Raw genomic sequence first — 17777 nt, forward strand, 5'->3', positions numbered from 1 at the left:
TATTTTTGTTGTCATTCTAGGAATGATGAAGACTGGAAAGAATGTCCTGATTATATCACTGCAGGAGAAAATAGCTGTTATTTTAACACATCCTACACCTCTATATGGATACCATATTGTGTTAAGCTTGCCAATAAAGATGAAGTATTTGATGAAAAATGTTTCAGTGTTGATGAAATAGGTATGCTTCTATTGTGCATTTTACCTCTATATTTTTATACTGCAACAGGTGTGATTCTATACGCTTTCATATAACTCATTCTGTATTTAAATTTCCCCCTTCAGAAAAATTATTTTCTAAAAAAAATACAATACATGGGAGGGGATTTGGATTTGAAAAATATGTAATGTGATCTACACCCAGAAAATAGTGCCACTGTTGAAAGCAAGCTAAAAGGTTAAAAGCAAATTCGTGTTTTTTTCTTTATGAAGACCAGTGTTCTCTCAGACATGTGGAGATGTTTTTGCTTTTGCTGTCACTCTGAGCCCTCTCAAATGGATGCTATGTAGCCTTGGTCAGCCTGAGTAAGGATGGTGTTAATATCTTGTTTCTGCAAAATTCTGGAACCAAGTAGGTTTTTGTTCCTCAGTCAACACATGTGCAGAATCAGGACATTTAGCATTTCCAAGCGAGACTTTATTGCAATATGAACTGTGACTGTCTGGACTTTCCAGACATTATTGCTTGTCCAGATCAGTGATGTATGGACATGCAGTTAACATTTTATTCCTGCAAGTGACTAGAGTACTCACTGTACCCTTTTCTTCAGTGCAGTAAAAGCCGAATCACTTTTCAGATACAATTGTTTTTCAGTGTATTTCTGCATTATTTCTGAAGTCGTTACTGAATATTTATAGTTCTGTGTTACTTCAATTATAGTTTTTATTTAGTGAGAGAACTCTAAATATAAATTTTGATGGAGAGTTACTTATGCCTCAGTGTTTTATAAGCTGCTATTGGAAAATATATTTTAATAGGTAATTCATTCTTAGTCTTTTTTATTAGCTATTCAGGTAAAATTTATGCAGAACATGTTGGTAGCAGGGTGCTTTCTTGTTATCAGGCTTCCAGTGACTTTGTCATTGACTCATAGGTTTTAATTTAATCAGCAAATATGTGATTAATATGCTTTTTTAGTCCTGAAATCATTTAAGAGTGTGTAGTAAGAATGGTCATTTTGCATTGAAAACTGGCTGTTTCATTCCAAATACTCTGTTTAAACAGTACTACCTGATCCCCCTGTCCACCTTAACTGGACTCTGCTAAATACTAGTCAAACTGGGATCCATGGGGATATCCAAGTAAGATGGGATCCACCACCAACAGCAGATGTTCAGAAGGGATGGATTACTCTGGAGTATGAATTGCAGTACAAAGAAGTTAATGAGACAAAATGGAAGGAGGTATGGAGCAAATATTTATTATACGGTAGTCATAGTACACTGCAGGCTTGTTCTATCCTCTTTTATGCTATTTTGAAAAGCAACAGGTTTGTAAATGCTAATTAGACAATATCTTAAGTCTTAAACAATATACCCATATTCTTTTAAAGTTTTCTCGCAAACATTGTAACATTATATGTAAAGATAGCTGGCACGCAGGATGATAGTGAGACCCTGAAATCCCTGAGTTAGATTAGAAAGTATGGCAGTAGTCAAATATATACAAGTTTTTCAAGAATAAACTATTTCTCTATTGTTTTCTTAAACCTCATCTATTTGAAAAAATGCATGGCATTTTTAGTAGTTAGAACAGGAATTTTTTCCTTGGAAAGTGTCGCCATGTTAGTCCAGATTCTTCAGGGTACTTATAAAGTTCTAGTATTTATAAATATTGTTTCAGTGGATTAAAAAATAAGTAAAAGATTGAATTATAATTTAAAATTTGATACAATAAACAAAATCAATGCAACACAGGTAAGACATACAGATTTCATGCAAGACAGCAAAGTGAAATTTGTGACTGTAGGGGTAGTCCATGAAAATGTATACTATGAAGTGTATGTGCCTCAAATTTTTTTAAGTTTTCATTTGAAAATCACTGATTTATCATATAGTCAGTTTTCCTGTTATGGGGAAAAAGTTGTGCCCAGCTTACCTAAATGTATAGGCTGACTGCCAATATGTTGCAGAATATTTGCATATGGAGACTTCTCTCTGAATACATGCTCAATGCAGTAAGAACATCTTTTCAGAGCAGAAGCCATTCTTAATTTTCTTATTAATATGAACTGAGTTAAATGACAGAAAGGAAGCAGATAGTACTTTTAATCTACAATACGCAAGTTTACCAGCTGAAACATAGTCAAGTTGGTTTGTTGGCCTTCATCTATGAAAGACCTTGGAGCCCTTCTCACCTCTGATCCTTTTCAATGTTATTTTTTTCTGTTTATCCTCATCCTTGTTAGTAAGTCTGAAGCCAAACAGGACTTATATTGTCTATAACTTTTTCCTAATACTTGTCTGAATTTCTCTCTATACTTGTTTAAGCTATATATATGGGGTTGAAATTAGATGATCTTTAAGGCCCCTTCCAACCCAAAACATTCTGAGATTTCATGATTCTATATCTACTGTATTGCCTCTATATTTTAAGTGAATTGACTTAACTTTAGGGAGTTAATCAGTACTCCTTAAGAATTTGAAAATCTGCAGAGTTTTTATGAGATTTACAAAAGCAGGTGGAACTACAGGTACTTCTTTAAAAATGCACATTTTGATTTTTTTATAAGCCTTTAGATATCAATCATAAATCCCCTACTAAACCATTGTTCTTGCTCCAGTATCATCAATAATTAGCGTATGCCTTGAGAATGGTTCTCCTCATGAGAGCAAACCTTGAAGTTCGGTATTTCTTCTTGCAGAAAACAGATACTGCTGAATACTGTACTTGCCTCAAGAAAAACAGTACTATAGATTATGTTGTACTGGAGCTGTACATATTGTATGTTATTGTACCTTTCATTTTAAAAGCACAAACATGACATTGAGAACCTATCAATTAGAACACAAAAGAGAAATTTCTGAACAAAAACTTGGTATGGACATAGACAATGGCGAAACTCTTAGTAACAGTAGTGTAGCAGCAGTTTCACTCTGCATTCATTGCATTCACAAACACCTTCTAAAATAAGTGTTGAAGCAGTAAAGAGAGGGGTATGTGTTACACTTACTAAATTGCTAGTTTTATGCACAAAGGATAATCTCAGACTGCATAAATATATAATAATGGTTTGTACATATAACTGATCCAAAAAACGATATAGAAATGAATTCATAGTGCTTAAATTCTAAGTCACCCCCTTGCTGAGATTTCCATCTAATTTTTTTAGAGGTTTGGGGATGAACCTGTTTAGTATTTCATACATCATACATTTTTTCAATCAATTTGCTAACTGAAAATAGATAATGTATGTATTCAAAGAGGACTAAGACATTAATTGGTAAACTATTATAACAGTAAGTTGCAGTGATAAGAGGATCAAAATTATTTTGAGAACCTTGCTAAAAACAATACAATCCCCACCCTTATAGAGTGTCTGGTTTTGAGACAAAGCCAAATTTCGTCTGGTTCACAATTTGAAAAACATTCATTGTTGGTACTAGCTCCTTGCTGGGTATTGTTTTAAAATTCTACTCTTTTATGATGAAGTGTTGACCATTACAGTCACTAGACTAAAATTGAAGAGGGCTAGACCAGCGAGGACTCTGCTGGCTCTGCTAAGTTGTTGGATTTTGGACCGGAAAGGTCAATTTCTTAATGCAGTGAAATGTGCTTAGGGCAGGGAAGCATGGCATGCTACCTCCACCGCTGCATCCCCACAGCACTGTGTCTGAGCTGGTCAACCCTCCGGAGACACTGGGCTTACTAGTCTGCAGGGTGCTAAATTCATCCCCCTACACTGCCTTAGGTGTGCAACCTACTACCTGCGTGTGGTGTGGGTGTCCCACTTTGCACTGTGCCTGCCCTAAGGGTACCTCCAAACCTCTCCCCAGCCGTGCATCTCCCAGGCCTCACTGCAGGGTCAGCGGCAGCCACTGCCACGGGGCCTGTCGGGCCTGGGCCAGCCTCTGCCGCCGGTGCCTCTCAGCCACTGGGGCTCCATCCCACCAGGGACAGAGCTGCTCCTTGGCCTGTTTTAACGCCACCTTGCAGACAGGCAGCACTGTCACAGCCCAGCATGGCCGTGGGTTTTCACTCAGCAGAGTATGGCAATCAGATCGTAGCCCTGTGCTGACTGAACGGCATGCTGCAGACACAGCAACCCAGCAGTCTGCATCTGAAGCTCCCCTTCAGATACTTTAAATGTTTGTTGTATGCTGCGTGCATTTTCCTTAATTATATTATCACATCTCTCCCATATGGTTTTTAATTAATTTTGTCCTTATGAGAAATGCTATTCATCTCTCCAGTTCATGCTCTAACTTCTCTGTTCTATACATCTTATGTGAAGTTTTGTTAGTCCACTGATGGACTGGAGGCATCCTGCCCATTAACCAGTTACCTGCTCTGTAGCAACCCTTGCAATTTCAGGTCACTGCAGTTACACAGCTGCAGCAATTCTACTTCACATCCTTCGGCGCTCCATTTTGGCCTGCATACTGCCTTTTCCAAGTGCTGCTGTTATCTGGGGTGCATAAAATTTTGTGTGGCCAGCACCCCTCTCCTAAGTATCTCCATTACTTGCTCCAGAAAAAAAAAACACAATGCATTGTTACATGCTGTAAAACTGCAGTGTGCTATGTTTTGTGGCTTCATCGCACAAAATTAGTAAACTAGATTAGCACAGATCATATTCCCTTCCCAACACTTTCGAACTGGATTGATTTACCATATTAAAAGCCTCTGTGATGCATAGAGCAATGGTTCTGCAGGATCTTGTGCTCATTCAGTAACAGAGAAAAGCAGTCTGTCTGATCACTGCCTCGTCCAAAATCTCACCACTTACCTGTCAGAACACTCAGGTCTAGAGGCATAAAGGATCACGAGTACTCCACAGATCATGGCTAACAACAGAAATTGTTTCAAATTTAGATTATGCAGCCATAGTGGTTATTGGATTGGATTGTTCATTCTTCTTTGAAATCCCCAATAGGTATTGTTTTTCAGATGTTTTAATTCTTAGCCCACAATGAGTTTTGCCAGTATCATCCTTCTGAAGTAAAAGTAGAGTATAACAACTGCCACACGGATTTATATTTTGTGCACATTTTCCTTCTTTTTCTTTACTTTTGTTGGGCTGTTGGAGCCCAACAAATGCATATTCTGAGAGAAGCAGTAGAAGAGAGATTTCACATATTAAGACTTACGGTGTGACTTCCAACATAGTTTGATATGCAGCAGTAAGTAAGAATGTTGTAATTAATACGTAATATAGAAGTCTCAAGACCTGCAGTGTGATACCAGTTCTACCAAAGTCTCCATACATTATCCCATTTTATATATAGTTGAAGATTTGGGGAGCTATGCAGCCTTCCCAAAATAATTATGTTTGTAAGATATAATACATTTGGTTAGAAGACCTTTAAATAATTTTTCTTCTTACAGTTAATTCCATAGTGGAAATTGCAGTTGTTTTAAGATATCCATGTGACTTTAGCAAGGTTTTTGGCACTATGGAGTCAATAATGTTGTGTCAACAGTAAGAAGGATTTTCAGCTTGGTAAGATCAGTGGGCGATATTCACACTACCCACTTAGAACATATAACTGGGGGCAGCTGCCTTTTTTCACTGTTTATTTAGAGACCTTGGATTCTCTTTTGTTTGGTCGTCTGAATCACAACAAAACGCAATAGCTAGTAAGTCTGAAGTAAATGATGTGAATTTTCTCTGAACTCTTCTCAATGTATTCTTGAAGTCCAGGTAGCAAAATGCCTTTAAATGTTTATTTCTGAAATCAAGAAGCAGTATTAAATTGCACGTACAACTCAAACAAATAAATCACAGTCATTCTGTCTTTACAGTTAGAACCCAGGCTCTCAACAATGGTTCCACTGTACTCTCTGAAGATGGGACGAGATTATGAGATACGAGTCCGATCAAGACAACGTACCTCCGAAAAATTTGGGGAGTTCAGTGAAATCCTCTATGTATCTTTTTCTCAAGCAGGCGTTGAATTTGTTCATTGCGCTGAAGGTAAATAAGTGAGGTGCAATGAAGTGTTTTTATAACCACTGCTGTCTTTATGCCTTTTTTTTTCTCCTTCCCTTTGATGTGGTATACTTAAATGGATTGATAATTCAGCCTACCACATGAAAATCATTTGGTGAGATTGAGAATGTGCAAGTTCCATACACAGGTTCAGAAATACATTCAGCAAGACTGTTTCCCAGCTCATCAGAGAACAAAAGTACAGATAGTTTTAAGAAATAATAACAGCTTTTGCAAATGCTATAGAGCCTAAAATAAAGACAGCTAAATCTCATCCTTCATTGCGTAAGCTGAGCACTCCAGCAACAAAGAGGGGAATTTTCACTAATAAGGTGTTATAATATTTGCTGACTTTATTATCAGAATGATGTGCTTTCCTGATCTGCCCAGTACAATCAAGGACAGTGTTATTCTTTCTTTTGTGCTTGTAGCTGTTTTTAAAGTGCTGTTAAAAACAGAAGAAGAAGCAACCATTGGGCACCACATTTTTTCTATGAAAGGAATGAGATGGTGCCTTTTCCTAAAGCATTCTCAGGTCTGAACTACTAAATTAACTCTTCAAAATATGAAGTCATCAGCAAATTGTTTTAACAAACTGCTTTGCCTCTTTTTCCAGAATATTAGTTTAGGAGTTAAATCAAACCACTCATAACTCTTATCTTTCTAAGTCTTGACATAGTCCCCTTTTTAACTCGTTGCATTACTAATTTTCATTCCTTATTTATATTATTATAGCTAATATTCCATCCACGTTGTTTTGTTACCCCAAATCAATCTGCATTATCAAGGTTTTCATATGAACAAAATTAAGATACTGTGAAAATCTAAGGCCATCATACTAGCACGGTTTTCCTCAGTCACTACAATCCAAATTCTGCAAGTTGATTCTTATCTGTACGTCTCACATAGCAGCAGTGATCTTATTTGCTGGATGAGTTTTCTTCCATGTACAGCACTGCTGAATCAGAACACAAATTGGAAGTACACAAGGCAGAATTGAGAAAGCATAAGATGGGTCTGGCAAAATGTATTCTTCCTTGTTTTGTATTTCACCTTTAGGAACACAGACTTGAAATTTTCCTTGTTAAAAGTTATGTATTTAAATTGAAATATAGTATTCTAAGTTTTTGTAGAAGGTAGACTCTGGTCTTACTGACATTAGAAGGAGTTACTGGTTCTCCATTAAAATAGGGACCTGTCTAACACAGACATCTCTAGATAGAACTTTAAATACTCAGATTCAAAAACGCACAGTCAAAACTTTAAGATGGGAGCAGATGCCTAAAACTGGTGCCTAAAAATTTTTTTTTTCCCAAAAGGCCATATATTTATGTTCATGTATAGAATTCTAAAACTCCCTGTCCAGTATTTCTTGGCCCAAAAAATGAGTGAAGTTGGTATGGAAAACTTAAATTTGGGAACAAATTAAAAGAAACTAAGGCTAAAGCCAAAATAAAGTTTTCTATACTTTGTATTCTACAGTGTTGGTGTAAGTATGATGGAATTGACAGTATTTAAAAGATAAAGCATTTCATTTATCAACTTTTTTTCTTCCTGCCAAATCACTTCAATTAATGACCTTTTTTTATTTTTTTTTTGCAACTGATTGTTACAGCCCATGACACAATTAATGTTCTGCCTTTAGAAAGAGTAATATTCTGCCTTTGGAAAGAGTAATATTATGGCGTTTGACACCACCATATTTTAGTTTCTAAGAGAGAAGAATACTTTGTCTAAGATTTAGTGGAGTTACATGCTATTAATGATGTTCTCTCGGCTTAGGCAAACAGAACCCGTAGCATGCTCTGCAACAAGACTACTGGTAGTGTGTCCCAAGCAGGCAGAATTTTCTTCTTGTCTTGTTTCGTTACATGTATTGTCGGTGCCAAGATCCTGTTCATATCAAAAAGCTTACACTGTTTTTGCAAGGAGTCTTGGTAGTGTCATGGATGCAATACAGAAACTATTGATACCAAAGGGTGTTTTTATTTCTTCTTGCTACAGAACTTCAACATTTATGTAACCAAAAATTCTTCTGTAAGTTTTTATGACTTTGAAATTCTTGTGGCAGAGAAGGTGGAAGTTAAAGATGCAACAGAGATGCAGATTCCTGCTAATATGTTTTTCTTCTGTGTTTTCAGAAATCGAGTTTCCATGGTTCCTAGTTGTTATCTTCGGAGCATGTGGGCTGGCCGTAACAGTGATCTTAATCCTGTTGTCTAAACAACCAAGGTAGGGATCTTTGTCCATCAGATTTTATTTACTTGTAGTTTAAAAAAAGGGTGCTTCAACTTTTTCAAATCTGGGGGAGTAGAAATTATTTTGACTGTTGCTGTCCATCCACTTAAGTTACATGGATGTTGGTATATGTACGTACTGGTCCTTGAGCGGGAGGAATCTGATTATTTTGACAGCTTCCATTCCTTTTAGATTGCAGAATATTTTATAATACAGTATTTACTTAGTTAATTTACTTCGGCTTTGAAGGGGATTTTTTTTGTCCATTCAGATTTTGTAAATGCTGTCTTTACACACTTCCTGTTCAAAAGTTTCACTCAAACATATGGCTTTATATTTGTTTTTGTTCTTAGACTATTCCAGTAATCTGACTAGTTCTTTATTGAGCCAAGGAAAAGAACTTGAGTCATAGGGCAGTATTTGGTATCTGTGGATAGACTGCCGCTCCTGTAAATAACAGGAACAAAATAAAACAAAACTCAGGATTGTGTCGTTTATAAAAATGACATGATGGCACATTTATAAGAATGACAGAATGGTCTCAGAGTGAACTCATCCCCTAAAACGTGTGTTCAGGGATGGGTTTTGGCAGAACTAATTCACCTTAGATGTCATTACCATACTGTCCTAGACTATGGAGCAACACCATGGTCCAGCCCCAGTGCACACAGGCATGTTGTTAGTGGTGTTATATATACACATGAAAAATGAACACTGAGGTGTTTTGCACGTACCAGTATAGAGACAAGTCACTGAAATGAAAACAAGATGGTGCAGTTGGAGCTACCTCTAAAAAAATAATTTAGGCAAGCAGCACTACACTTTAGCAGTGTTTAACTTCCAGTAAGCCACTCCCTACAATAGCATCCTGATCCTGGAGTTAAGAGCAAGGCTCCCAATACAATGCATGACGAAAGCTAGATATGTCAGATTGGTGCAGGGAGATCTCACATGTTGGACCAGGAGCTTACCACTCAACACACTGAGCAAGGAGAGGCTTGGTCACAAAAAACCCTGAGGGATGAAGCATGTCTCTGATCACAGCTCATTTTCTTCGGTGCTAATCATGATTGCCGGAGAAGGCTTTTCTCCACTAAATACCCTTTATCCAGAATGTATTTCTGGACCTACAGGCCTCTGTTTCCTCCAATCTGGTGCATATGCATGTTGTACAGGGAGTGGCAACACCTCCTGCAGAGGAGATAGAGGCTGCACAGGTTTCCAGCAATGCAAAATATCCAGGTTGTTTCTTCCTGTATCTGAAAAGATCCCAATTCATATTTCTTCAGCTCTGATCTGACAAGTTCTGAACTAGGCTCCCTAGGACAGATGCCCCAGGTTTAGGCTATTTAGGCTCTTTGAGAGTAGAGAGATGCAGGCTTAAGCTACCTGAGGCTGAGAAAAGTGCTGAGTGTAGTTTTCCCTCCTTGATTATTTCTCGAGGCAGAGAGCGGTAAACTCTGTCAGCTGTTTTGTTAGATGCAGTGCCCAATCCTGCCAGAATATCTGATTTGTGGATTCAACTGGAAATGCAAATCTTAAACTAGTACACTGACAGCCCAGCCAGTGCACAGCTAGCACAGCCCCTCCAGGGATTAAGTGGAAAATTACAGGATTTCTGGCTCTCATTGAGGCTCACTGGGCAGAACTTTTGAGGGTCTGCCAAAAAACAAAAACAGCTGGGGAATGTAGGCCTTCTGTAGTTAAGCAGAAGGTGCCTGAATTTCTCTCTAGCACTTCTTAAGACTCCTTTGGTAATCCCTGGACCCTACCAAGGGATTTTACATTACAGCAAAAGTAATGATTGGATTTGTTTCTACCATTCTCACCATTTACCTTCTAAAATAGGCAAGTAATCCAGTATAAAGACAACACTGAATTTCTCTTCTGGGGAGTAGAGTTTATCTGTTTGTAAAAGAAGCAGGGAGGTAAAATGGAGGAGGATAGGCATCCCACTGATGCTAGATTATTATCAGTGTTATTTTCGCAAAGAATTTGAAATTCTTTTTATGAAGGGTTAGAAAAATACCTGTTTTCACAGTATGCACATGCATAAGCAAGTTGCTTAGTCTTTATCTACAAGGATGAAACTTTGTTGTTATTATATATTACTTTTTGCATTAATAATTCAGAAAACAGAACAGTCATAAAGATAAAATACTGGCCTACATTTTTGCTGTTGTGTTTCTGTTTTATTTATTAGTTCTAAAGTAATTCATTCTTTTCACCAACTCCCTTTTTCTGTTCCCCTCTTTAAATTTATTGGGCTTATGCAAGACTACTTTATCCCTCAAAAAAAACTTTGGGAAATTACATAAAAAGGGAAAGTATTGACAATGCTTTAGGAATTTACTCTCCTTCTATGAGTGTTAAAGTAACAGAATGGTGTCAGAATGGAGTCCAGCATAAGTGTATATGATTTCAACAAGACAGGCTGCAGAAAGCTTTTTTTATTATTTGGAATGAGAGAAAAATAACAATCATTCTTTTCCTTAGCACTACTTTAAATTGAATTTTCAAGCATTTCAATTTTTAAGTAAGTCTAAACACAATGTAAAGCTCTTTTCTTTCTAGCTTCCTCAAAAAGGACTGCTGTAAATTAAAAGCAATCATTTATTTTTTCCAGGTTAAAAATGCTGATTTTTCCTCCTGTGCCAGTTCCAAAGATTAAAGGGATTGACCCAGATCTCCTGAAGGTAATGTTGTGCTTTAAAATCTACAATGGGAATTGCAGTAGTAGTAACAGCTAACAATTGTTGTCTCAAGCAGAACAAATTTGTATGAAAAAAATGCTGCGTTTTATGGCAACATGGGGGAGCTGCCACAAATTAGTTTTCAAAAATACAGGAACAACAAAATAAAAAACCACCTTGCAGTTATTAGATCAACCGCAGTTACTTTTGCTTAAATTGACATCATAAAAGTGCAAACATTGTTATTCTTTCCTTTGCAACGTCCTTTTTTTCTTGTTTTATAGAAAGGAAAGCTAGATGAAGTGAACTCCATCTTAGCCAGCCATGACAGCTACAAGACACAGCTATACAATGACGACTTGTGGGTCGAGTTTATTGAGTTGGACATAGATGACTCCGATGAAAAGAACAGAGTCTCAGACACCGACAGGCTCCTGAGTGATGATCGTCTGAAATCACACAGCTGCTTGGGAGCAAAGGATGATGATTCTGGACGGGCCAGTTGTTGTGAACCAGATATTCCAGAGACAGACTTCAGTGCAAGCGACACGTGTGACGCCATCTCTGATATTGATCAGTTCAAAAAGGTAACTGATAAAGAAGAAGATCTCTTGTGCCTTGACAGGAAAGATGATGACGAGTCCGTTCCAACTCTTGCTGACACAGACGCCCAACAGCCACATACCAATACTCAGTCTGAACGTAGCGAGTCGTGGCCAGCTTTTGCAGACAGCACCGACTCAGCTAGTCCATCAGTCCATACCCAGCTCAGTAACCAGAATTCCTTGACAAACACTGACTTCTATGCGCAAGTGAGTGATATTACTCCAGCAGGCAGTGTTGTACTTTCACCAGGGCAGAAATCCAAGGTGGGGAGAGCACAGTGTGAAGGCTGCACAGAACAAAGCTTCACCATGGACAGTGCCTATTTCTGCGAGGCAGATGTGAAAAAATGTATTGCTGTGACTTCCCAGGAAGAGGATGAGCCGCATGTGCAGGAGCAAAGCTGTAATGAGGACGCTTACTTCACCACAGAGAGCCTTACCACTAGTGGTGTCAGTCTTGGGGCTTCAATGGCAGAAACCCCAAGTTTGGAGATGCCTGTCCCAGACTATACTTCTATTCATATAGTTCACTCTCCGCAAGGCCTTGTGCTCAATGCAACTGCACTGCCTGTGCCAGAGAAAGAATTCAACATGTCTTGTGGCTATGTGAGCACAGACCAGCTGAACAAAATCATGCCGTAGTTCTCCTTTGACTAGGTGCGTGCAGTATTTCACAGCAGAGAGTCAGCTTGGGCTTTTATGCTGAAACCAAAACGAAGTCTAAACGTTTCTCGTGGTTCTTATAATTTTATCTCAAATGTTGAAACATAAAATATTCATCAAAATATTCCTATTGTTCTGTAAATATTATCTATGAATTTGTCTTGAGACTGTTTTACTAGCCGTGACTGTCTTGTTCTCGTGGGTGTTGATTTTTGTGATACTAAACATTGAAATGACTATGTTTAATGTACAGTAAATCATGCTTTTTGATAAAGCTAAAAATCAGGTGGTCTAAAATCTAAGAATTTAGTAAAAATCATGCTGTTGACAGAGATCTTTATATCAATAATTGGGAACTGAGCATAGGTGAAAAAACAAAAGTAGTTTGAATAAAACATTTATTTTCATCTATATAAATTAATAAAATGTATTTTAATATTTTAGTCAAAAAAGCATAGATGTTTTATATTACACTACACACTGTAGTTTAATTATGATGACCCATCCAAGGAACGTAATTACTGCGATCTTAAAAAGGAGTTTTCTGTTTTATAAATTTTTTGTTTGCAGCAAAAATTAAAAATAGATTTTTACAGAGCCATTTTATACCTCCAGAGAAATCTTAGAGAAATTTTGAAATATTGTAGGAACTTAACAGCAACTGATCCTATTACTTTCTTATGGTGACTAATGTAGAAATATATAGAAAATTTAAAGTTTTATAGAAAACTTTAAACTATACAAATTATTTGGACAAAAGATTCTGTTCTTCGTCGAGTTCTGGTTAATGATAATAATATACTTTTTTATAAGCAAGATTTTGTTGACCACAATATTAAATAGCGTGGAACTACACTTTAATTGAAAAATTTTGAAAACACATGAATAAGCTCTGGTGACTTAACAGCATAATCTTTTCACATTTGACCAAGTTCTGAAGCCCTCCAACAGCCAAAGCTACCGCTACAGTTATTGTTTGTGCCACATAAAGTATTGATTAAGAAAATAAAACAAGGACTTCAGGATTTGGCCAACAGTTGATTTTTAAAGCTAAAACTGGGTTGAAAGTCTTCAATGGAACAAGCAAATTGAATACAGTATTGTTCAAAAGAGTTTATCTTCTTTGCAGCCTAACAGCATCTCCTTTGACTGCGTTAGGCAGACTTTCTTAGGAAAGGCGAGAAAACCAAAACTCAGTGGGAATGCTCTCTTTGTTATTAAGTACACTAAGAGCTTGATAGGGCTTTGCAATGAAATGTTATTGCTTCAGAAGTTACCTTGCTAGGCTATAGTTCCGTCATGACGGGGTTCTTCTGAGAAAGCAAATGGGGATGTTCATTGCTGTTGTCTGACCTGAACAGCGTGTGAAGTGCAGTGAATGCAGGTCTTGCTCATGATGTCTCCCACTGAACTCACTGACGCTCTCTTTGTGACCAAGGGCTACAGGACTGGGCCCAACTATTCAGTGGGATTTTTACATTTAGCATGTACTTTATGGTAAATGTGCATTAGATATTCTGCTAATTTGCTGCTATATTTTTCTAACAGCTACATTATTTAGTTTCATATAAAATTTCATAGATGATAGACACTAATGCAAGTAATGCCTATGTGTGTGTTTGGAAGAAGTTTCTTACTCTGTTTCTATTGCCAAAAATAGTTAAATACCTCAATCAAACTCAGAATGTCATTTTGGTACTTTACTGGTCACACAAGCCATTATAAGCCGGTCAGAAGATGTGTCTTTCAGTTTCTATTTAACTTTCCTTATGTCAGTGTTTTGTTTGTTTTCCTCAAAGTTTAATAAATGTATTGTCTTTGATCTGTCCTGACACACTGTGTTTATTTCAGATAACTGAATGCTTATGGAGAAGAGAGATTCTGTGAGGATCAAGTATTTCTTATTGAATAAAGTAGAACACATCTTTCCTTAGAAGAGAAGCAATACCTGCTGGATTCAGTGTTTTCACTGGCTGATATGTATATAGTTAAAAATAGAAGTACAAGCCTAAATTTATAGATAGAGATTGGACATGCTGTACCCAGAATTGGCCCAGACGTGTTACTAATTTAGCAGACCGGTTTACCTTTGGCTGGAACAGCCTGTGGTTGCAAATAAATAAACTGAATTAGCTCAAGATTTACACCTACAGTTCAATCTACAAATCAGATATTCTGACATACCTCGATAGTTATTTACAGTTATACCCAAAACCTACCAGTATTTGAAAAGTCAGAAACAGCAGATAGTCTGTCTCTATGAAAAATGCCATTTTTGAATGTTTCCCAGTGTGTAATGTAGTAATTTACTACTGCCAGTCTTCTCTATGCAGGGCTAGAGAGGGAGCTGTTGGAATACAACTGGACTGGTAAACCCTTTCCTCCCCAGGGAATCAGTGTATGATTCAGTTCCTCCTACACAGGAGTCCAGTGACATGTGAGGTATATAATCAGGCTTCCAGGTGCTGATCCGAACAGCACAGGTCTAATGGACATTCTGTCTCATCTAAAAGCCAAAAGGATGGTAGATTTGGCAGCTGAATCAATCCTCAGTGGACAGAAACAGCTCAAGGAAAGTAAACGTATTTGTGTCAGGTGGGTCTGAATTACCATTTTAGCTAAGAGTCTAACAAGCTACCTAGCTGACCAGATACAGCTGTCTGCTTTAGGTGAGCTGGTGAGATCTCTCCACTCTTCATACCTCAAGGGGACCATTGACGTTTTGTTCACACTCAGACACAAAAATATATGTGTTAATTAAGCTGTCTTAATATTTTGCTGGAAGATAAGCAAAGGAGGGCTGTTGCTGTTCTCTTATGGTTCATGGTCTGTGTAAAAGCTTCAGCTACAGAACTCAATGCAAATGAACTATCAAGCTGAGTAAATGTGGTTACTTATAGCTCCTGCTTGAAGAGGTAAGCTTCAGAAGGCTTATGGCTTTTTAAGGCTGTAGGCCTACTTGAGCTCCAGTGGGGGTTTCATGGAAGCAAAATACCAGAAGTTATCTTCTATTAATTAATGAGATAAACTCATTGAGCAAAATCCTTGATGAATACCAAGGAAGAAAGGCAGGACTACATGGCCGAGAGCAAAGGAGGTAGGAGCTACAGTGATCTTCCTACAGGAATATCTTTTTTGGCCAAAACATCTTCTGCGTGCAGCTCACTCATATAAGCAAGAGACAGGAGGAGTACATGGCTCAGGGTAGGTGTATGCTTGCAGGGAGGTAGTGTAACAACCTCGTTTGGTGGTAACTATCTCCAACCAATTTAAAAGGACTGAGGAAAGCCAGCTTGCATTCCTGCCTGTCTCCATCTGTAGTGTAGCTGAAGTATTTACACACCTAGTGTCGGTAGGCTGTGCGTACAATTCACTTGCTCAGAAGACAAATCCAAGTGTCAGGCTTCCAGCTGTCTGAACTTTACGTTTTATGCTGGCAATTCATCGTTTTCCTGTGGAACAGAGCAACCTATTATTTCAAGGTATGATGCACTTGTCAGATACAGAAAAGCTTTTATTACACTGTTGCAAAGCAACTTACTTATTTACTTTCACATTTTCTTTGAAATGGAGGAAAAAATATACCTGTGCTGTACAGAAGGAGCCTCTGGACCAGTAATTTGTTATTGTCTCTCTTATACTGTAATGATACATATTGTACCAATGTTGGACATATAAGTCAATGTAAAAGTGACAGAATTCACTCTTAGAAATGCTGACTAAATTTATACTTAATAAGTTTAATCAATGGCTAAAATGTTCAGGGTGAAAAGAAACACATTTCATAGGGACACTGTAAACATGGAGTATTTTGATGGTAAATACAGTAATTTTTACTGCATCTAAAGCTTTTGTCATGTAAAATGGCCTTAATTTTTCCCATTCTTGGAGTGACTTTTTGGTCGTATATTGTCTGGTAGAGGCTAGTCTGTATGGATATCTATATTCTGTAACCATGTTGATTCTCAAAAGCAAGAAGGACTTAATTTTTCTGCACTGACTGCCTTTTGGCATCATCGAGAAGCATGCCTTAGCTTGATTTTTATCCGTTTTTCTCCATCAAGGACAATGTGCATTTCCCAGGCTTCCAAATTACTGAAACAAGAGACTGAAACACCACCATCTATACCAGTTTCCACAGATATAAATAATTTTGTGAAACGAAATAACTTAGCTTTCTGTTCTTTACTACTTGAGTTGAAATATTTTTTCCTGACTTATTATACAGGAGATGAGATCAGCAGATCATGACAGCTGTTCACTCTTTCTGAATGAAAATTAACATTATCTAAGGTATATTCTGTTTTTCAAAATAGTAAGTATGCTAAAGAAGAAGTGGAAGGTTCTGTAGACTTCTATAGACTTCTGTAGTTCTACAGACTTCCCCTGTTTTTATTAATTCTTCAAGTTTATGGTGGCAGTCAATGTTGGGATCACTCTACTGTCCTTCTCAGCTTCGTACCACCACTTAAGACCACGGGAACAGACAGTTCCAAAATGTCAGAGGTCTAACAGCTGGGGAAGAAGGCCAGCTTGGCTGAGTGGCAATCTTCTAGAGCTTAGGTGGACAAAGGAAGTGTATGGGCACTGGAAGTGAGGCCGGGCAAGGTGGGAGGACTGCAGCAACACTGTTTGCCATTGTAGGGAGAAAATTTGAGCAGACAAAGCTCAATTAGAGTTGAAGCTGGCCAGAACTGTGGGAATAATAAAAAGTTGTTTGTTTGTTTGTTGACTTTTTAATACATTAACAGCAAAAGGAGAACCAGAGATAACATTGGTCTGTTACTTGGTGAGGGTGGTCACCTCACAAACAGGGGCGTAGACAAAGCAGAGACTTTTAATGCCTTTTTTGCCTGTCTTCAACACCAGTGATGAGCTCTGGGACTCCTGGAGACCTGAGTTGGAGAACTATGACTGCAGTAATGATAAACTCCCAGCTGACCCCAAACCTATGTGGAATTTGCTGCTGCAGCTGGATGCATATAAGTGTATGGGGCCCAAGGGAATTCATCCCGGGGTACTCAAAGAGCTGGCTGATGTCATTGTGACTTCTGTAAATTATTATTCAATGGTCTTGGGAATCTGGAGAGGTCCCAGTCAATTCGAAGCTTGTTCCAGTTTTCAAGAAGGGCAAGAAAGAAGACTCTGGTAATTACAGGCCTGTCAGTCTCATTTCAGTGCCTGGTGAATTTATGGATAATATTATGGAGTTATTTCAATTGAGTTATTGAAAACCTGAAGGACAATGCAGTTGTTGGTCACAGCCAACATGGGCTCATGAGGTGGAGTCCTCTTTAATGAACCTAATTTAATTTTATGACAAAGTTACCCACCCTGTTGACCAAGGGAAACCAGTTGATGTAATCTTTCTGGATTTCAGCAAAGCTTTCAATACTGTTTCTCCCAGAATCCTTCTGGACAAAATG

The 17777-nt window shown here is 37.8% G+C and overlaps 2 protein-coding genes across 6 annotated transcripts in view; both read left to right on the forward strand.

Annotated features, from left to right (window-relative positions):
* GHR (growth hormone receptor) overlaps positions 1 to 14173 on the forward strand; it is a 138218-nt gene extending 124045 nt beyond the window's left edge. For all 5 annotated transcript variants that reach the window (XM_035566134.1, XM_035566135.2, XM_050716400.1 and 2 more), the window contains 6 exons: positions 21 to 181; positions 1226 to 1404; positions 5966 to 6137; positions 8294 to 8384; positions 11017 to 11086; positions 11368 to 14173. In XM_035566134.1, coding sequence (XP_035422027.1) covers positions 21 to 181; positions 1226 to 1404; positions 5966 to 6137; positions 8294 to 8384; positions 11017 to 11086; positions 11368 to 12330 — 1636 coding nt within the window. In that variant the 3' untranslated portion in view covers positions 12331 to 14173. The remainder of the gene's footprint in view (positions 1 to 20; positions 182 to 1225; positions 1405 to 5965; positions 6138 to 8293; positions 8385 to 11016; positions 11087 to 11367) is intronic.
* Positions 14174 to 15429: 1256 nt separating this feature from the next.
* CCDC152 (coiled-coil domain containing 152) overlaps positions 15430 to 17777 on the forward strand; it is a 37147-nt gene continuing 34799 nt past the window's right edge. Inside the window, exon 1 of the mRNA XM_035566167.2 lies at positions 15430 to 15448. Coding sequence (XP_035422060.2) covers positions 15430 to 15448 — 19 coding nt within the window. The remainder of the gene's footprint in view (positions 15449 to 17777) is intronic.

The sequence above is a fragment of the Cygnus atratus genome, chromosome Z (genome assembly GCF_013377495.2).
Source record: "Cygnus atratus isolate AKBS03 ecotype Queensland, Australia chromosome Z, CAtr_DNAZoo_HiC_assembly, whole genome shotgun sequence".
In the NCBI taxonomy this organism is placed as follows: domain Eukaryota; kingdom Metazoa; phylum Chordata; class Aves; order Anseriformes; family Anatidae; genus Cygnus; species Cygnus atratus.